The sequence below is a fragment of the Oryzias latipes genome, chromosome 22 (assembly GCF_053564925.1).
Source record: "Oryzias latipes strain Hd-rR chromosome 22, Olatipes_Hd-rR_3.1".
In the NCBI taxonomy this organism is placed as follows: Eukaryota; Metazoa; Chordata; class Actinopteri; order Beloniformes; family Adrianichthyidae; genus Oryzias; species Oryzias latipes.
The window spans coordinates 10,233,367-10,252,139 of record NC_136258.1 but is presented as its reverse complement, the minus strand read 5'-3'; the positions used below and the strand labels follow the sequence as shown (position 1 = coordinate 10,252,139).

The 18,773-nt window shown below is 38.2% G+C and overlaps 1 protein-coding gene across 9 annotated transcripts in view; it reads left to right on the top strand.

The window, feature by feature from the left end:
• mia2 (MIA SH3 domain ER export factor 2) overlaps positions 1 to 18,773 on the top strand; it is a 25,983-nt gene extending 7,210 nt beyond the window's left edge. For 6 of the 9 annotated variants that reach the window (XM_023951876.1, XM_023951877.2, XM_023951874.2 and 3 more), the window contains 24 exons: positions 200 to 442; positions 666 to 733; positions 3,753 to 3,884; positions 3,977 to 3,998; positions 4,122 to 4,210; positions 5,022 to 5,093; positions 5,633 to 5,743; positions 6,804 to 6,875; positions 9,291 to 9,395; positions 9,622 to 9,744; positions 9,978 to 10,157; positions 10,430 to 10,520; positions 11,115 to 11,182; positions 11,273 to 11,343; positions 12,546 to 12,647; positions 12,725 to 12,821; positions 13,474 to 13,541; positions 13,993 to 14,078; positions 14,786 to 14,899; positions 15,266 to 15,427; positions 17,102 to 17,242; positions 17,320 to 17,372; positions 17,448 to 17,634; positions 17,707 to 18,773. In XM_023951876.1, coding sequence (XP_023807644.1) covers positions 200 to 442; positions 666 to 733; positions 3,753 to 3,884; positions 3,977 to 3,998; positions 4,122 to 4,210; positions 5,022 to 5,093; positions 5,633 to 5,743; positions 6,804 to 6,875; positions 9,291 to 9,395; positions 9,622 to 9,744; positions 9,978 to 10,157; positions 10,430 to 10,520; positions 11,115 to 11,182; positions 11,273 to 11,343; positions 12,546 to 12,647; positions 12,725 to 12,821; positions 13,474 to 13,541; positions 13,993 to 14,078; positions 14,786 to 14,899; positions 15,266 to 15,427; positions 17,102 to 17,242; positions 17,320 to 17,372; positions 17,448 to 17,634; positions 17,707 to 17,951 — 2,702 coding nt within the window. In that variant the 3' untranslated portion in view covers positions 17,952 to 18,773. Of the gene's footprint in view, positions 1 to 199; positions 443 to 665; positions 734 to 2,806; positions 3,037 to 3,752; positions 3,885 to 3,976; positions 3,999 to 4,121; positions 4,211 to 5,021; positions 5,094 to 5,632; positions 5,744 to 6,803; positions 6,876 to 9,290; positions 9,396 to 9,621; positions 9,745 to 9,977; positions 10,158 to 10,429; positions 10,521 to 11,114; positions 11,183 to 11,272; positions 11,344 to 12,545; positions 12,648 to 12,724; positions 12,822 to 13,473; positions 13,542 to 13,992; positions 14,079 to 14,785; positions 14,900 to 15,265; positions 15,428 to 17,101; positions 17,243 to 17,319; positions 17,373 to 17,447; positions 17,635 to 17,706 lie in introns of those variants that run through there. The other 3 variants (XM_078940387.1, XM_023951875.2, XM_023951878.2) reach the window with 2 other exon arrangements.

Sequence of the window (18,773 nt, the reverse complement as noted above, 5' to 3'; positions counted from 1 at the left end):
AGCAGAAGTTTCTTTATATATGTCCTCCATATTGAAAAAAAATGCTACATTAACATGTTAAAAACACCCAAAAGTCAAATTTCATCGGAGTGGGTCTTTAATCATAATAGCTGCTGCAAATTCTGCAGTGATTTAGTTAATCTAGTGGCTTTGATTTCATTTTGCTTCAATAATTATAACGTCTTTTTGTTGTCTGCAGCTGAGAGCGTCTGTGACAGCACGTCATGTTTCGCTGAAGACATAGACAACATAGCAAACATCCAAGATTTATCTGCAACCCAGGATGACAACATTCCCAGAGAGGAACAGAAGGTAGAAGAGAAGGCCAATGGATTCATGGACAAGGACATGGTTGACAAGAGAAATTCAGTGGAAAAAGAAACGGGTGAAAAAAGAAGAAATGAAGAGAGACAGTCACCTCCTCACTCTCAGACTTGGGGAGGTATGACACAGAAAAAGCTATATAAATGCTTTTAGATGAACCAATCAACAACCAAAACAACAACTTTTGCAATGTTTAAAAACCAGTGATTATTTTTATTCAGTATTATAAAAACTGTTAACAGTGATTGCCTTGTTATTTTTTCTCTCCAATTTTTTATTCAGTAATTATTCAACATTGTGACAACAGAAGTTAATACAGTTTAAAACCTCTTTAATTCCAGAAGCGATGAGGCACATCATGGACCTACTTCATCATGCGAGAGTGATCGTTCTTTGGCTTACCATGCAAGTAAGAGGAAAAAAAATCAACTTTTATTTATATCCCTTGTGCTATCCAAGGCACTTTACCATTGGGAGTTGGGTCATCTAGACCCACTAGACAGTGCTCTGAACCTTTTTTCTTCAATGATTTGTGATCTTCACTGGTGTCCATGGATTACATGAAATCTTTCCACCTTTATCCACCTTTGTCATGGTAGGGAGAACACGTCAATGTAAGGGTGGGGTCATCTAAGATAGCTCAAGGGTTAATAATGTAAAGTCCAGATAATATTTTCTTTATCTCCAAATAATGCTATGATGCTATTCCAAACATTTCTTTTTTTATTTTTAGGAAATCACTACATGTAAGATGAATGCAAGTTTTTGTAATCAATGCTTTTTTTCTTTTACCTGATAAAATCACGATGAACCATATTTGCCTAATACTTGGCATTTAAAATACAGTTTAAACACATTCACGTGTTCATTAGATTCAAGAAAATAAATTGTGAGGCTGTGAAGACTTTGTTTAATTATAACAAATAAAATTTAAAAAAAATCATAAACAGAAATATAATTATTAATACTATATTCAAAGTTAAAAAGGGCTTTGGATGAAGTTTGACAATTTATCGAGGTCAATCCCCTTTTTTTAAATTCAGTCTAATCTTATGTTTATACAAACAGTTTTTTTTTCTTTTTACAAAATTACAAGAAATAAACACTGAAAGCCACTGAAAACAATCAATTATGGTAAAAGGAAAATGTTTTTAAATACCTATCAATTAATCCTGTAGAGTCTCTTTTATCTATTTTTTATATAACCTATTATAATTGCTTTGAATTTTTATATATTGACCCTTTTCAATGTCAGCTATTCCATATCTGAACTCTTCTTGTGGCGGAAATGCAGTAAAGTTTAGCATTTGATTTCATAAACATGTTTGATCCTCTCAGACTGTATTTATTTCTCTAAGATGGAGGAGACATTGGACATGCTTTGGTAATTGGTTATTTATTTATTTTCAACATTTTTTATTTGTCAAACATTGAATTAGTTGGCTTTTTATAGATGATATGGTGATTATTCTTATGGCTATTTTTAAAAGTTTTCTTTTGAAGAAAAGCAGAGTTACTGTCGTTTTATATATGTTTTCCCACACCTCAACATAATAGATAGTGTATGGAGTACATAGAATCCCGATAAAATAGAACTATAACATTTTTGTGTAATATAATCAAATAGCCGACTCGGATGACAATTGTGCACTCAACCTACGATATCATCCTGAGTCAGTCATACACCCCATAATATCTATTTTTAAGTTAGAGCCATGTTGGTCTTGATAGAAAGTGTGTAGACATATGTTTGCAATACTGCATCTTTTTCTTTTAAACGTTGCTTAACGACATCTTCAGCTGTCTGGCATTCAGATTTGCCCTCGTCTTGATTGTTGGCCTGACTAAACTTGATCAGCACAACTGACAACCGAGTACATAACACTGTGAGCCAGCTGGGCTTTCAACTAAACGAAGTAGGCCAGGGAGTGTGGGTTACAGGTATCAGGAGTAAGTGGTAATTGTCTCTTTAGAGAAATAAAAATTGAATGATAAGGATTGGGTCTGGATGGCTTTAACCTTTCAACTTGTTTTCACATTTATCTAGTTTAATTTATTATAATACAACGGTTCCAGGTTATAATCATCGCAAAAATGTGTATATCTTTGTTCATAACATTTATATTTATCATATTTAGCGACTGTATTGAAAGTAAGTTATATCGTGGGAGATTTTTTTATCTGTTAGTAAAGTGTTGTTTTGTGATTGGCACCTGTTTCCTCTGGTGTCACTCTGAAAGAGATCCGACTTGCTAGTGTGGCATTTTACAATTGGTGACGTTAGGATCATACCATATGCACAAGGGGGCGGGGGGGTTGTGAAGTCCTCGCTCACTTTGTAAATCCGTAAAGTTTTGTGTATGCTTTATGTTTTTCAAAAAAAACGTTTAAACATTATTGATTTTAAAACGTTAGAGACTGAATTAAAAAAAATAAAAACAAAATGAATGATCTTACAAAACAAGTTTTACATGTTGCTCCTCCCTACGAGGTGAAGTGTTGTGGTACATGCTTGACGGTCACTGTTGTGAATTCGCCGTTAACCCAGCTGGCAGCTCTACTTTCTACTCTGTATGAATACAAATATTTTTAAAAATACAGATCCCATGAAATCATTCTGACATGGAGAGACATTCAGCAAGTGATCAATTGGCCGTCGACCAAGAGACGGCAGAAACTTTCTACAGTATCGCGGTGGAGAAAGTGAAAGATGTATGTATGTTATGAGGCAGGTTTTGTTAGCTTTTCCCAGTTAGCCGAACAGGAGAAATAACGTAACGGGCTGTCTTTTTATAAAACACTTAATTGGTCAATCTGTAAGAAAGTCCTCTTGAAATTTCTGCCTCTAGTGTGCTGCTAATATCTTCTTATATTGTACTTTTTATATTGTTCTTTTAGTTTTTAGCTTAATTATTGTTAGCATGGTTAGTAGTTAGCTGTTTCTTATGCTGAATTGTGGTTAATATTCACTTTATTCTTTTCTGCTTCAGTATTTTTTTGAATATTGATCAGATTATTGATACATTTGTACGTGTTGGGATATTTTAGTCGTATTTCTGTACAACATTTGGCCATGAAACAGCTTGAATACTTCAAAGTCAATGCTTAAGTTACTATCAAGTGGTTACCCAAACAAAGAATTTGTCTAAATAATGAGGATGATTGAAATATTATGAAAAATCGTAGGAGGAATAGGTTTTGTTAATTCCAAAAAAGGATTCAACCCAGTATTCACCTACATTTCAACTATAATTATATCCAGTTGTGTTGAATAATTGTTCTTAGAAACATAAATACTGTCAAAATTTGACCTGACTCTAACCTTTTTTCAGTAAGTTTTAGCTTTGAAGTTTGTAAGGATTGTTTTATTTCATTATTGTTCATGCAAACCACTTTTAAAGCTACATTTTTTTCTCTCTCTCTTCCAGGTTGTATCATCGCTGCCAGAGGACATAAGGCCAGGGCCAGACCTGCATGGTGTGCCATGGGAGCCGGTCATCATAACATGTTTGGTTGGGCTGGTGACAGTCCTGTTGTTTATGTGTAGATGCTACAGCTCTGTGAGTTCACAACATTGCAACAATGCACATTTTTTTATTGGCAACCTCAGTGACTACTTCTTTTACATGTCTGCTTTTTTACTTCACTGCAGGTGAAAAGCAGAATTTATCTAAGTAAGTCCACACAATGTATAACCTTGTTACAGTTTATTTTTACAAAAGATTATCAGCGTTCTGTTTGACTATCTTGTGATTATAACAAAAAAAGTCTTCTATCCGAATGTCTTCTCTTTCTAGGTAAGGAGCGATGGATGGCTGAGCAGGTTGCTCAACTGCTCGATGAGAAGTGTAAAGTCCTGGAAACTCTCAGTCAGTGTCAACAAGAGGTGAGTGCTCTGGGCAGGTTGGTTACCGCTCGCTGTCTGGGAACAATACGACCTGCAGTCACCTAAGACTAGGGGCTATTAAGCTACGTTCATAGCGGGTATTTGATTCACGTACATGAACGGGCTAAATGTGGGTTCTTGAACGTGAGTACAGCCAGTGTTCACACTGGAGAAGGATGGAGAGGCTTTTTATTTATTTATTTATTTATTTAACCTTTACTAGTGTTTACCAAAGGATGTCTGCTACCTGCAGCTGGAAGAGGCTTAGAAGTTCAGCTCTAATTTGTGGGGGGGCATTGTTGGCGTGGGGCAACCTTGTCCCCCATTTTCCTCCCCGTTGTGGAGCAGAGCAGGGAGCTTGTGGCCAGGCCCGTGTATTTTTTAAAGTCACAAATAAGGTCTTTCTCAAATAAAATGTTTTCATCTGCTACTGATTAACTACTATTTAAATAAAGAAATACTTAGACATGCAATCGTAAGCTAACCGTAATTTTCTTTATATTTCTTTATATATTATATAATTCCTCAATCATGAAAAAAATGCTGCAAGAACATGTTAAAAACACCAAAAACACAATTTTCATCAGATATAGGGTAAGCACCTTCTCCTCACAGTGTGAAGACGCTGGTCCAAATCCCAACTGGTCCCCCCACATGTGGAGCCTGCCCCCCCACACACACACACCCCCACAGCACAAAAACATGGCTTATAGGTTGATTGAAGATTATAAATTGTGTTGTGTGGCCCTGCAGCTTCGGGTTGATTGTACTCCTCACTAAGATTTATATTCTTCTGACGTGTTCTCCCCAGTATGATGACCTGGACGTCTCCTTGAGGGACAGTGGTGTCCTGGCCCAAGCTGAAAAATCAGAAAATCTAAAGGTAAGGCGAAGGAAAACAACAGTAAGGTGACATTTGGTATTTTATAACAACTCAATATTTATCTATATATTTGCACATTGAGATGCAAGATTTCTTAATGTTTGGAAGACGTGTTCAGAAGAGGATAATGTTTTTATAATAAACTGATTTAAATTGAATTAAATTGTAGTTCTTCCATTAAAAAAATTCTTTTTAGGCGAGACAGTGATGGACCACTGTGACCTCAATTTCATTTGTCTGTCTGAAGATTATTACGATATATATATGTAAAAAAAAAAATTGCCTTTAAATTGCATATTTAGAGTGATTGAAAGAGGAAGTCACCCCTAATTTTTACATGTACTTTTGAAACATTTTTAAAATGTTATATTTGAGTCATTTGAAGAAATTTTTTTTTGTTTTGTTTTTAAATGGCCCTTTTTATTATAATTTATAAAAGTGCTAAAATGGTCAAATAATTAGAATGTTTCCAATAATACAGAAATTGTCTTGAAGAGTCAAACGTGTCTGACAACCTTCTTTTGTCTTTTAAAATGCAGCTCAAAGCCAAGCAGCTAGAAAACGCTAAAACTGAGCTGGAGAAGGATCTGGAAGAGATTAAAGATCAACTGGACCGGCAAAGGGAACACAGGACAGAGCAAGAAAAGAGGGTACAGTTTTTTTTTTCTGGTGTCCTTAGACCAGTGTGTTTCAACAGGTGTGCCGTGGGAAATGACCCATTCACTGATCTAAAAACACTTTCCATCTCCAGGATTTCATCTCTTTGTTCATCCAAACGTAACTGATAAAACACTGAATAGTTAGGAATATGAAAGATCATAAAATACTTTTTTCTTTCTGTTTATTTGATTCTATTTAAGACACTTTGCTAAGAATGACGGTACCACCATTTAGCCGTAGCTTCAGCCTTGTCTCTGACAGGTGTCTTTTATATAGATAACAGGTTTAAACAGGAAGACAGAGGATCCTCTTACAGAAGAAGTTACAGGTCTGTCTGTGACGGCCAGAAATCTTTTGTTTGTAGATGACCAACTTTTTATTTTCCACCATAATTTGCAGATAAATTCTTTAAAAATCAAACACTGAATTTTTTTTTTCCTCATTTCGCCTCTCGTAGTTGAGGTATACCTGTGATGAAAATTACAGGGCTCTCTCATCTTTTTAAGTGGGAGAATTTGCACAATTGGTGGCTGACTAAATTATTTCTTGGTATTAATTCAAACCTTGTTGGATCAGGAGTAGATGAAAAACGAATGCTTGAAAATGCTCGGACTAACGGCCCAACTACTGAAATGGGTGTGCCAAAGTCTCCTCTCCCCTTGGCTCGCAGACGCTCAGGTGTGCAAGACACGATGAGCTTCCAACACTCGTGCTGTAGCAAATTGTGATTCTAGCTGAAAAATGTACAGCTGGATTGATCCAATATTGCTTATTGTTATTTCTGTGCTACTAATATTAGCTCAAGGGTATAAGCTCGTGGGTGAGAGTGCAAACACAGCTTTAAAACATGTCTTAAGAAAACGACAAAGTCTTTTTGATTTTGGCTAAAAACGTCAACTTTAAAAAACCACTTGGACGATTTCAAGATAAAAATAATTATGGTTGGAATGGGATCTTAAATGACAATGGTACTTCAACTCCTTTTGTTGACTGAGTGTTCAAAACAACATTTTTACTTTTTTTTTTCTTGTTTAATCTCTGTTTTTCTAGATTGCCTCACTCGAGGAGAGCATGAGAGGACTGGAAGAAGAAGCCAAAGAACTCCAGTCTCAGGAAGAGCAGGTACAGTGTCCCTGATATCTACGTTTCTTTTAATTCAACTTAAAGACCCATTATCTTTCCATCTATTAAAAAAGCATTTCCAGTGTTTTTGTTTTAATAATAATTATGCTGTTCTGTAGGCAAAAAAAAACAATGTCATTTTGTGGGACATAGTTTCTGCAGAGCAGCACTTGTTCATATGAAATTCACCTTTTAGTTGTGGCCAGGACTGCTGGCGCAGAAGTAACTCTACCCCACTCATCATCACCCATCTGTTTACACACTCTCCTGCTAGCATAAAGTGCCTCACACCCACAAACTAACATCACTGGTGCAACAAAACTGGTGAGCTGGGGCCTCATTTATAAACGTTGCGTACGCACAAAAGAAGGCGTACGCCACTCTCTACGCAATAATTGAGATTTATAAAAAGCAAACTTGACGGGAAAATGTGCGGCCCTTCACGCAAGCTCTGACCCAGGCGTACGCACAAAAACGGGTGAAATGAGAAATGGCGACGCCGTCAGCAGATGGGAGAAACACGTGAAAGTGAAAATGACAATACTGCCTCTCATAAATAACATGAAAACTTCACAAAGCAAGTCTTACAATTAACAGCTACACGAACACCCGTTTGATCGATCAGCAGTGAAACAAACAAAAAAAATCAAACGAAAATTACAACAGAAATTCAAATGAACACATATTTGCAAAAAGAAAAGTGAAATATGTTCTGCAATATTGGCATGTTGTACAATTCACCCTCATAAATAATATAGTTAACAGAACGAAATAATGTACAAAACTGATATTCTCGTTAATGTGTCCGTCTGGCGGAGCCGATATAGGTGCAATCAGACAGACAGATGGACAGATAGAGAGAGATGCATTAATTGTCCACTGGGGAAAGTTGTTTTCATAGTAAAACATTTCTTCATAAACTACAGAATTATGGTATTCATGCATATGCCTTTAGTTTGTTTTATTTTTGATAAAACAATGTATGGCGTATGTCTCAACCATTCAGAAAGCAACAAGAAATTAGATTTGCGCTGATCAATTTCCCATTTCCATGTCGATTATTACCGACATCTGTAGCTTGTCAGATGTAATAAATGGAGTGAAATAAATGCCCCATCACAATGCGTAATGACGCACAATGGCTGATCTTGGGCTCTTAGAAGATGTGGCAAATGGAAGAATTCGGAGTGAACGCATCTTTAGACAGCAAGGAGACTTGCTGGCAAACGAGGACGAGTTTGTGAGCTTGTGAGCCGGTTCTGACTTCCTCGAGCCGTCCTGTTGGACCTCTGCAGGCTTTTGGGGGTGTGTCACCCGGTGCATCTGGCGCGTCGGTGTCCCCCTGCGCCTCAGTCACCACTCCACTTAAGGGATTCCCCAATTATTGCCGCCAGTCTCTCCTCAAGAGGGGTCAGCTCCGGTGTCCCCCCCCCCGGTGGCAGAGACACTCTGGCGATGCAGCACCAGACGTTTTTTTGCCTCGACTTTGATGTCCGACCATTTCTTTTTCATTTCGGCCACGGTCCGAGGTTGTGAGGCTACAGCATTAACGGCGTCTGCCACTCACGTGGCTTTTAGGCATTAGTAATGCCCACACTGTGCCCTCCAAACAACACTTTCCTCCTCTTTCCACCTCGCCAACGATAACTTCTACTTCACATTGAGTGAAGTTGCGTTTTTTTCATTTCCTCACGGTGTTTTGCCATGGTTTCGCCATCAATGAATATTCATTTGTGGGCGTTTCACGGACTATTTATGGGCAACTATGGGCGTGTCATGAAGCCGCAAAAGCTGCGCTGCATTTAGAATTGGTTGTGATTTATTAAGGGAAAGATGCGTAGGATGTGCGTGCGCACGGTTTTATAAATCCGAATGTTTCTGTGCGTACGCACGTCCTATGTTTCATCCGTACGCCACTTCTGACGCAAATCCTACGCAAAGTTTTATAAATGAGGCCCCAGGTCTTGGAGCTGTCCAGCCTTACAGTTTTGAGCCAGTTGTCAGCTCGGACAAGGAAAACGAAGACTTTCATGGATCTGTTAGTCTATAAGTGGATGCATTAGAATGGAGTGGAGCAGGGAGCTTGTTGCCCCTTCAGGGAAATTTCTAAGTCACAAATATGATCTTTTTCCAACGGTATTTTTTGCGTCTGCTCCTGATTCACAGGAAATATACTCGAAATTGCAATTGCACGCAGAATTTTCTTCCGCTATCATCAGAAAAATGTGACAAGAGCATGTCGAAACATCAAAAAGACAATTTTCATCTGAGTGGGTCTTTATTTAAATTTAAACGTACCATTTTAATCCTCGTGGGTTATTAATAAAGTAAGGGGGAAAGAAAACTTTCTTGTTTTTTTTTTTAACTCTCTAGTTTTTCTGAATTGCAAAATCTCTTTATGTTTTTGGTCTGCAGGCACAGACCACTCTGAAGATATACAATATGAACAGTGACAGACTCCAGAGGAACCTGGAAACAGCAGAAGAGGAGAACAAACTGCTACAAGAGACCAACATGCATGTAGGATACTTTTTCATTCAATTACCTTCCAAGGAAGCTAGGAGAGTTACCGTGTTAAAAGGTTTTTCTTTTTTGCTCTCTTAGCCTTGTCTTTTTCACATGTGCAGTGTATCCAACTGTATTTGATCAGAAATGTATCTAAAAAATACTGATCATGTTTATTTATTTTGTGATTTTATGCTTGTTTATTAACCTTTTTGTTCTCTTTTTCTGTTTGAACCTGCAGTTTAGACAGGAAGTGGAGGGATGGGCAGAAAGAGTGAGTGAGTTGGAGGAGGAGATGCAAAGATGTGAGTTTGCTCACAGTGCAATGCTGCAGGATGTTGGCAACAAAGATGAACGCATAAAGGTATGGTTGCTTCCCCCAGGTCCATCTGATGTTCTGCTTAGTACCAGATGAAAACTTTGTCTTCAAGCTGGAATTAGTTTTTGTTTTTGTAGTTATGTCTGCATGTGGGGTGGAAACTACCCCAATCTCGCAAAATTCTTGTTCCCAGGACACACTGATAATATGACTGATCCATTAGAGCCAAGACTGCATGGATTGAAAAATTAAATATTTTAATATTTGTTTACTTCCAGTCTCTTACAGATCAGCTACTCAAGATGAAGGGTTGGGATTCAGGCCTGGAGGAAGAGGAAGAGGAAGGAGTCGAGAAGGGGTCAACCAAGGGGAGATCAGGAAAATGGGAGAAAAGTGGAAATGAGAACCTCACAGACACACATCTTCAGAAAGTCCAGAAGCTTATTTATGCTGCTAAGGTATTTGTACATGCTGATTCATGTGAACATTGAAGGCAAATACAAAGATAAAATCTTTATTTTCTTTCATGTACTTGCTGGGCAAGAAAGTTCTTTTTGGCATAGCTTAATTGGTTAAATAATTTAACGTTGCCATGGTTTTATTAATGGAAATGTCATCACTTACTGTTGAAATCAGTGTGTGTGGCTCTGCACATTTGCTGACAGGCTTTTGTTCTTTCAGTTTAGCTACAGATTATACTGTAATTTCTTTTCCTTTTTTTTTTGGATAGCTGAACGCTGATCTTAAATCAGTGGACGAAGATAAAGACAGAGTTTTTGCCAAACTTAATGATGAAGTCAAAGCAAAGGAAGACTTGCAAGGTAAGCTGACCCCACGTTTTTCCGAATTTTTCTGTCACGTTTGAAGTTTCTTCTGAGTTTGACCAAAGATGAAGTTCTGAGACTCCCTGGAACAGCAGTTTCTGTGCTCATCATTTGCTCGCACAATCTTATGTCATAGAAAAGTTCACTCTAAAAGTTGTAAAAGCTGTTTTTTTGAAACTCTAATAATCTGTTATCTTGTGAAGCAGCTTGACACATCTGGAAAAAAATGTTTTAGCCTTTGGCACAAGTGTCAAAATGTAGTCTTCAAGGGGTGGTGTTTTTATTGTTTTCTAATAAAACCCCCCAATTGCAGTTTTTCATTAGAAAAACACACACCTGATCCAGGTCATCTTCAGCCGGTTAGGGTCTGTAAAACCAGCAGAACAGAACCTCATGTGGACTGGGATTCAGTAGGCCTGTAATTCTAAAGACAAAGTGAAGATTTACTCGAAGATGATGGGATGTGAAAACTAAAATAAAACTTTATTTACAAAGAAATCAGTGGACATATTTTGTGTCTATGCAGTTAAACACTTACAGATGCAATTTTATTTTAATTGTTTGCCTGTTTGTTGTTTTTCTCCCTTTAAGACAGCATTAGGGTGCTGGAAAATGAGACATTGTCTCTGCAGTCTGATACTAAGATCTACTTTGAACAGGTAAATGATCTGTGATGTTGTTTTTTAAATATTTGTTTTATTAATGCTTTTTTTCCTTTTATTATAATCTATGTTTTTTCATGTCTTCAGGTTGAACAGTTACAACAAAAGCTCCAGATTATGACAGAAATGTACCAAGAAAATGAGCTGAAGCTACACAGGTACAGACTAACCAAAGCTACAGTACAGAGCAAAAGTTTGGACACACCTTCTCATTCAAAGAGTTTTCTTTATTTTCATGACTAGGAAAATTCTAGATTCACACTGAAGGCATCAAAACTATGAATTAACACATGTGGAATTATAAACATAACAGAAAAGTTTGAAACAACTGAAAATATGTCATATTGTAGGTTCTTCATAGTAGCCACCTTTTGCTTTGATTACTGCTTTACACACTCCTGGCATTCTCTTGATGAGCTTCCAGAGGTAGTCACCTGAAATGTATTTCACTTCACAGCTGTGTCCTGTCAGGTTTAATAAGTGTCATGTCTTGTCTTATAAATGAGGTTGGGACCATCAGTTGTGTTGTGCAGAAGTCAGATGGACACACAGCTGATAGTCCTACTGAATAAACTGTTAGAATTTGGATTATGGCAAGAAAAAAGCAGTGTGAATCAGGCCTTCATGCTAGAATATCTGCTAGGAAACCACTGCTAAAGAAAGGCAACAAGCAGAAGAGACTTGTTTGGGCTAAAGAACACAAGGAATGGACATTAGACCAGTGGAAATCTGTGCTTTGGTCTGAGGAGTTCAGATTGGAGATTTTGGTGATTGGTTCCAACCCGTTTACGTTTGGTTGGACCATCATTTATTTTTCAACAGGACAATGACCCCAAACACACTTCCAGACTGTGTAAGGGCTATTTGACCAAGAAGGAGAGTGATGGGGGGCTGAGCCAGATGACCAGGGCTCCACAGTCACCAGACCTGAACCCAATCCAGATGGTTTGGGGTGAGCTGGACTGCAGAGTGAAGGCAAAAGGGCCAACAAGAGCTAAGCATCTGTAGGAACTCCTTCAAGACTGTTGGAAGACCATTTCAGGTGACTACCTCTGGAAGCTCATCAAGAGAATGCCAAGAGTGTACAAAGCAGTAATCAAATCAAAAGGTGGCTACTACGAAGAACCTAGAATATGACATATTTTCAGTTGTTTCACACGTTTCTGTTGTGTTTATAATTCCACATGTGTTAATTCATAGTTTTGATGCCTTCAGTGTGATTCTGCAATTTTCATAGTCCTGAAACTAAAGAAAACTCTTTGAATGAGAAGGTGTGTCCAAACATTTGGTCTGTACCGTATGTGAGGATTGGTTATAAATATTTCATAGCATTTTTAGTGTCAACCCTATGCTTTTATAGATTGCTGACTGTGGAAGAGAGGGAGCGTCACCAAAAAGAGGAGAAGCTGAGTAAAGCAGACAAAAACATTGCAATGGCCATTGAAGAGCTTAATAACTACAGGTATATGTCGCTGATAAAATACCAGTGAGAGCATAAGGGAGCCTCTCATCAAAGGTTAATATGCTTTTTTGTTTTAGACAACGAGCAGAAGAAATGGGGGATGAGATGAAGAAAACAAAACAATCCTACGAGACTCAGATATCAGCACATGAGAAGAAAGCTCATAATAACTGGGTAAAATGAAGTAAACCACTCATTTCCGCTGAGTTTAAAAACAAACCCTAGATTACAAAAGAGATTAGTCTTGTAATTTACAATATTCAGGTCAGTTAATGTCAACGTGATGTACAGTGCTCCCTCGCTATATCGTGGTTCATTTTCCTGCAGTATACTTGTTTCTCGTTTCTAGACCAATTTTGCGTGTTTTTTATTTTTTCAGTGCACTGTGATCTGCGTCCTGATTGGCTGTTGATTTTTGTCTATCAATCTAGACGTCAATCTCAGAGTCTCCTGTACAGAATGCGTATCTTGTCAAATCTGTTAAATCTTCTATCGCGTTCAAGTCTTTGTTTTCATTCTGTAATACTGGAATTATTTTTCTATGAAAGTCTGAGCTTCGAGATGTTAAAATAGAAAAAGTGCAAAAATGTTCATCTCTGTCTCAGAAAAGTGTGTTATGTTTCCATCCTTAAATATCTGTAATCCTACTTCGGGGATGTCAACTATCTTGGGTTATTTTTAGAACATAACCCCCTGTAAGAAACGAGGGAGCATTGTATCTGCAACAATTTTTCCTTATTTTCAAAATACTTGAATATACATAGACAACTTTATTTATCCATTTGGGAGGTTCCCCAAACCTAATCCATCTTTGTTTTTTTGTCAGCTGGCAGCCCGAGCAGCAGAGAGGGAGCTGTCAGACATTAGAAGAGAGAACGCTCTTCTACGACAAAAGTAAGTGGATCAAGAACCATAAAAGCAGCTGTGTATTCCTTATGCTTTGTCAAAAGTACAAAATGTTACTATTTAAAAGTAAATGTAAGCCTTTTGCACTAATTATAAAGCAATACAAAAAAAACTATGGTCCAAATGCTTTTCTTTAAAGTAGATTTTACTAGATGGATAGCATTACCTGTGAAAATGCAAGTGTGAATCTGGCCACTGAATATACTGAAACCAAAAGAACAAAAATGAAACTGAGAGCTGAAACTGCTGGAGCTGTTGGCTAACAGTTAGCAAACTATCAGCTTTAGCTTTTTTTTTAGCCATCAACTTCAGCGTATTCAGTGGCCAGATTCAATTTACAACATTCACTCACGCATAAACGCAGATAATACTATGTATTTAGTTATTCTTGTGTTGTTTTTTTTAAATCCCAGATTTTACAAATATTGTTCGTTTACAGACTCACAGACACACAATATAAGTTGGATTCTCTTGACAAAGATCTATATGCCTTGAACAGCCTTGCTAGACCGCTGCCTTTTCGAGGTAAGCACACACACACCCAAACACACACACGCACACACACACACAGCTTTGAGGAGATGCGGCTTATCAGTAATTTCGTCTGAAGTGCTTCTTAAAGATTTTTGTCATCAAACAAATGGAATTTAGTTTTAAAAACAACACCCCTTCTTTTTGTTACTTCAAAGATCTACTTTGATGAAAATTGTTTTGTGGGTTTTTTTTTTTCGTGGCTAAATCGACTTATAAATTGCATTTCTAAGTACTTCTCATTCAAATTATTGTGAATCAGGAAAAGACGAAAAAATGCTGTTCAAAAAGAGGGCATTTGTGTCATAGAAAATATGCTGAGTAGGCTTCAAGTTCCCTGTTCTTAACCCCCCATTGCAATGGAAAGGGGAAGTGGGGGTGGAGTTGCATTTCTGATTAACTACTGCTGCTTTGCAGAAACACAAGTTTTTTGTTTTTTTTTAAAAACAGCATAATCATAATCAAAAGCCCTCTGGAAAAACTTTAAAAATAGATGATCGGAGTGGGACTTGAATACCACACAACCAAATCCAGTGGTTGTGTGTGTTCACTGTGCGTTATCCTCTCTCTCACTTGTTAAGCATATTTTCCTGCCTTTATTGAACATTTGTCATTTACTATAGAAACATTGTGTCTTTTAGGGATTGTAAACTTATTTTTGGCCCTGAAATTCCTTTTTGTTTTTTTTAATTCGTTCGTAGGTGAAAGGTCACCTTATGGTCCTTCTCCTCTAGGTCGACCATCTTCTGAAAACAGAGCTTTCCTTTCCTCTCCTGTACTTATGGATGAGCCGCCTGCAAGACTCTCCCCCAGAGGTAAAGTACAGTAAACAGCTGGAGAGACGTTTCTTCTGGATCATTCATGTAGGGCAGATACAGCATGTTGGTGATGACTGGAGCAGAATGAAGTGCAAATGATGGCACATGCTGTAGCTTTCTCTGATGATATGCTGCCTCCAGTCTGGGTTGTACCAAACAAATACAAATCTCATGCTGTTGATGTATCTTTTTTAATGGAAAAAACAGTTTTCTGCCTTCTTTGTTCTCTAATTGGACCTAACCTAATTTCTTTGAGCCATTTCTTCTCTCATCTTCTTTGACCAATGTATATTCTGCCATATTATCTTTTTGTTCTTTCTTCTGTTTTCTTATGGACTTCTGTTGTTTTTTTTTCTTCCCCAGTGATGCGAAATCCAGGGGAGCCCCCAAGTGGCCAAGGAGAGATGGAGCACAGCGGAGGTCCCCATTCAGACAGTGGGTCCATTTCTCCTACATGGGAGAGGGATCGCAGGGGACCCCCTCCAGGACCCCCTCAAGGTCCCCCAGGTCCTCTTGGACACCCAGGTGTGTGGAGTCAGGCTAAAAAAAAAGGAGTAGGAAAACCTCCAAGGCTTTATCGCCACAACTGGGAACTAACCATAGCAAGAAATTTGATTAAGCTCTCTATAAGTTAATGAAAACTCTCATTTTAAAACAAAATTAGAGCAGGTAAGTCATACATGTTTTGAAGGTATAGATATGTGCAACCCTTGTGCTATCTTAGATGACCCCACCCTTCCATTGACGTGTTCTCCCTACCATGACAAAGGTGGATAATGGTGGAAAGATTTCATGTAGTCCATGGACACCAATGAAGATCACAAATCATTGAAGAAAAAAGGTTCAGAGCACTGTCTAGTTGTGGGTCTAGATGACCCAACTCCCACCGTTAAAGTGCCTAGGATAGCACAAGGGATAATAGTCTTCATCTTATTTGGTTTGCATGTTGTTAACAAACATTAGTCATCATACTGCAGCAAAGAAAACTTCATATCAGTCATTTCTGGGTTTCATTGTGAGTTTTGCACATGGCATGATGCCATTTCTGCTGCACCATCAATAAGTCATTACACTGTTGCTAACCGATGCAGGTGCTCCTTGATTAGGATGTGAAGTACATGTCTTGGACCCCAAGAAGTAACCTTTTGGTGATTAAATGGAGAAAGCCTTCAAAGCATCAGTTGTATCTATTTCTATGATCAGATCCTCTAGATCTGATGAGGGATCTTCCACCAGTAAATCAAAAGTTAGTCTTTATTGGACCCTGTTAACTGTATCTCTAATGTTTACTTGCTTTTTCCCTCCCTCCTATATAATTTTTATTATAATATTCAACTCACACAACAATCAAATGTGCTTCTCCACTGTCCTAAAATCAAATGTAGGAGAAGCAAGTTTCCAAAACATGCTCTCCTCTCTATCCTCCTACATATTCCTGAGGCAGCTGCTGATGGTGAGGATCTTTGGATCAGCTGTTCAATACTTGGAGTAGATCAGTTCACTGAAGCTGACATGAAAAAAGGCTTTCATCATGTCAACCACAACCAGCTGTTATTCTTTACTCACAGAGAGCTGAAAACTTACTTGTTTGATTGTTTCTGGAACTACAGTAAACAAGCAATTTTTAATTAAAATGATTTCAAACTAGAAGTTTTTTTTATAATAAATCAGCAGTATGGTTCTAACTCTAATATCAAACGTTAGTTCAAATCTTAAAAGTTGTCTGAAAATGCACATGGAAATGCATGTTTGTGTGTTTTGTGATCATGGTATGGTCCTCAGGATGCTTGAAAATTGTGCTTTATTTCACATTTTGTCTGTTTGAGGATCTTCTGGCCTGTTTTTAACTGCCACATATAAAGAAGCTAAAAGCAGTCAGTTTTTTTTCCTGATACTGACATCAAAGTAAATATTGTGAGAAAAATGCTCATATTTTAATGTTTTTAAAAGTCTGTGTAATTGAAAGCCATTTTCAACTTATTAACATGTCTGACTCTTTCCTACTGTTGCTTGTTTGAAGGCATATTTAATTACAGTAAAAAAGTAAAAGAATTTCTAGGTTTTGTTATATAAACTTTAGTTTGCAGTGAGAAGGAGACTCTTAAGTAAAGACAACATCAAATTCATAAATAACACACATTTTGTTGTTGTTTTTTTTTCTTTCTTGTAGCTAATGACATTTTAAATATTTCTCTCCAGGCTATATGTTCCCAGAGCCAGGGCCTCCCATGTTCAGGAGACATCCACCTCCTCCAGCAGGCATGAGTTTGCTACCTCCTCCCGGTACCCTCCCCCCCAGAGGCCTTCCCCCAGGGCCCCCTCATCCTGTAGATATGGCTGGTTAGTCTGTTTTTAGCTGCTGTAAATATTTGTGGTGTTGTTTTTACGTCTAATGCTCTGAATGTTTGTCCCTGAAGACGGAGCATTTAGAGAAGACAGCTTTGTACCTGGGGATCAAGATGGCAGACTAGTAAGCAAAGTGTTGATTTCAGTGTGAATCTCTGCTGTCCAGTCTCCTTAAAGCCTTTGTTGTAACTGTTATTAGTCTGGCCCCGGTGATCGGAGGACTCCCCCTGAGTTGGATCCAAGGATGGGTGGCCCCCCTCTTCCTAGATCTTCTTTGGGGCCCACAGATGGACCTTTTCCTCGCAGAGGCTCTGCCCCTTATGGAGGACCACCTCCCACTGATTTTTACCCTCCCAGGGGAATGGGCGGTCCACTTATGAGGCCCAGTAAGATAGCCGGCCGTTCTTGTGGCTTGTACTGTCTCCAGAAAACATTGACGCTGTTTCCTTCTCCTCTAGTGTGGGCGCCCCCTCCTTCAGGAATGATGTTCCCTCCACGATTTCCTCCCAGTGGACCTCTTCTTCCTCCTGCATCTCATCCAAACATGCCTCCATACCGCCCCTTGATGGGACCTCTTCCTCCCAACAGCCTTCCTCCTCCTTCCATGGGCCCTCCTCCTCCTCCTCCTCAACAGCCCATCCCGTCAGCACAGCCCAGCCAGCTACAGGAGAAAAACTCACCACCTCCTGAAGACCTCATCTGAGTCCAAGAGACGTCTGGTTTACATGCAAATCAGTGGTAGGAAGACGGAAGGGCACATCTCACAACTATTTATTTCCTGAAGAGAATTTATTTAATAAAGGGTGTTAGTGGAGGAGAAACAGCAGCTTTCTGTAGGCAATTTTCATGATTTCATTCTGCATTTGTTTTCTTCACCTCCAAACACAAACGTCTTCTCTTCTGCTTCCTCCAACCACACCATTTTATTTTGTAACTACTGCAAACAGGCTCCCGCTCAGTTGCAACTTCAGTGTGTAGCAACACTGCTATTCTTGTTTGCTCAACATGATAAAATACAAAATAGAGCCAGCTGTCAGCTAAGCAACTCAAAGACTAAAGTAAAAAAAGTTTTAGGCCTAAAATGCATCCTTTATTTTAATTTTTAAAGTTTTGTCAAATATTGTTTTTGTCGTTGACATGATTTGACTCTTTAGTTTGCTCATATGAGGTCTTCTTTTGCCCATCAATGACTAGTTTATGAAAACTCTGAATATCTCTCAAAAGTCAAGAGTTTCTGCAAGTCATTGAATTTTAATAACTTTCTGTGTCTTTCATAATTTTTGTTTCCTTAACGCCAAACCTGCAATTAAGAGGTTTTAAACCTGTTACCTGGACTCACATCCTGAAAAGTGGCTTTCAGACCTGCTGGTGTTTTTTAAAGCAGGAATGTCTAATGCAGGTAAAAGGAATGATCTGACTGCAATAGAGACATCTTAAAGCCACAAATCAAAAAGCTTTTGTGAACTTTGTAAAAAAAATAAAAAATTAAAAACATGATGGAAAAATAAAGATTCATTAACAGTCA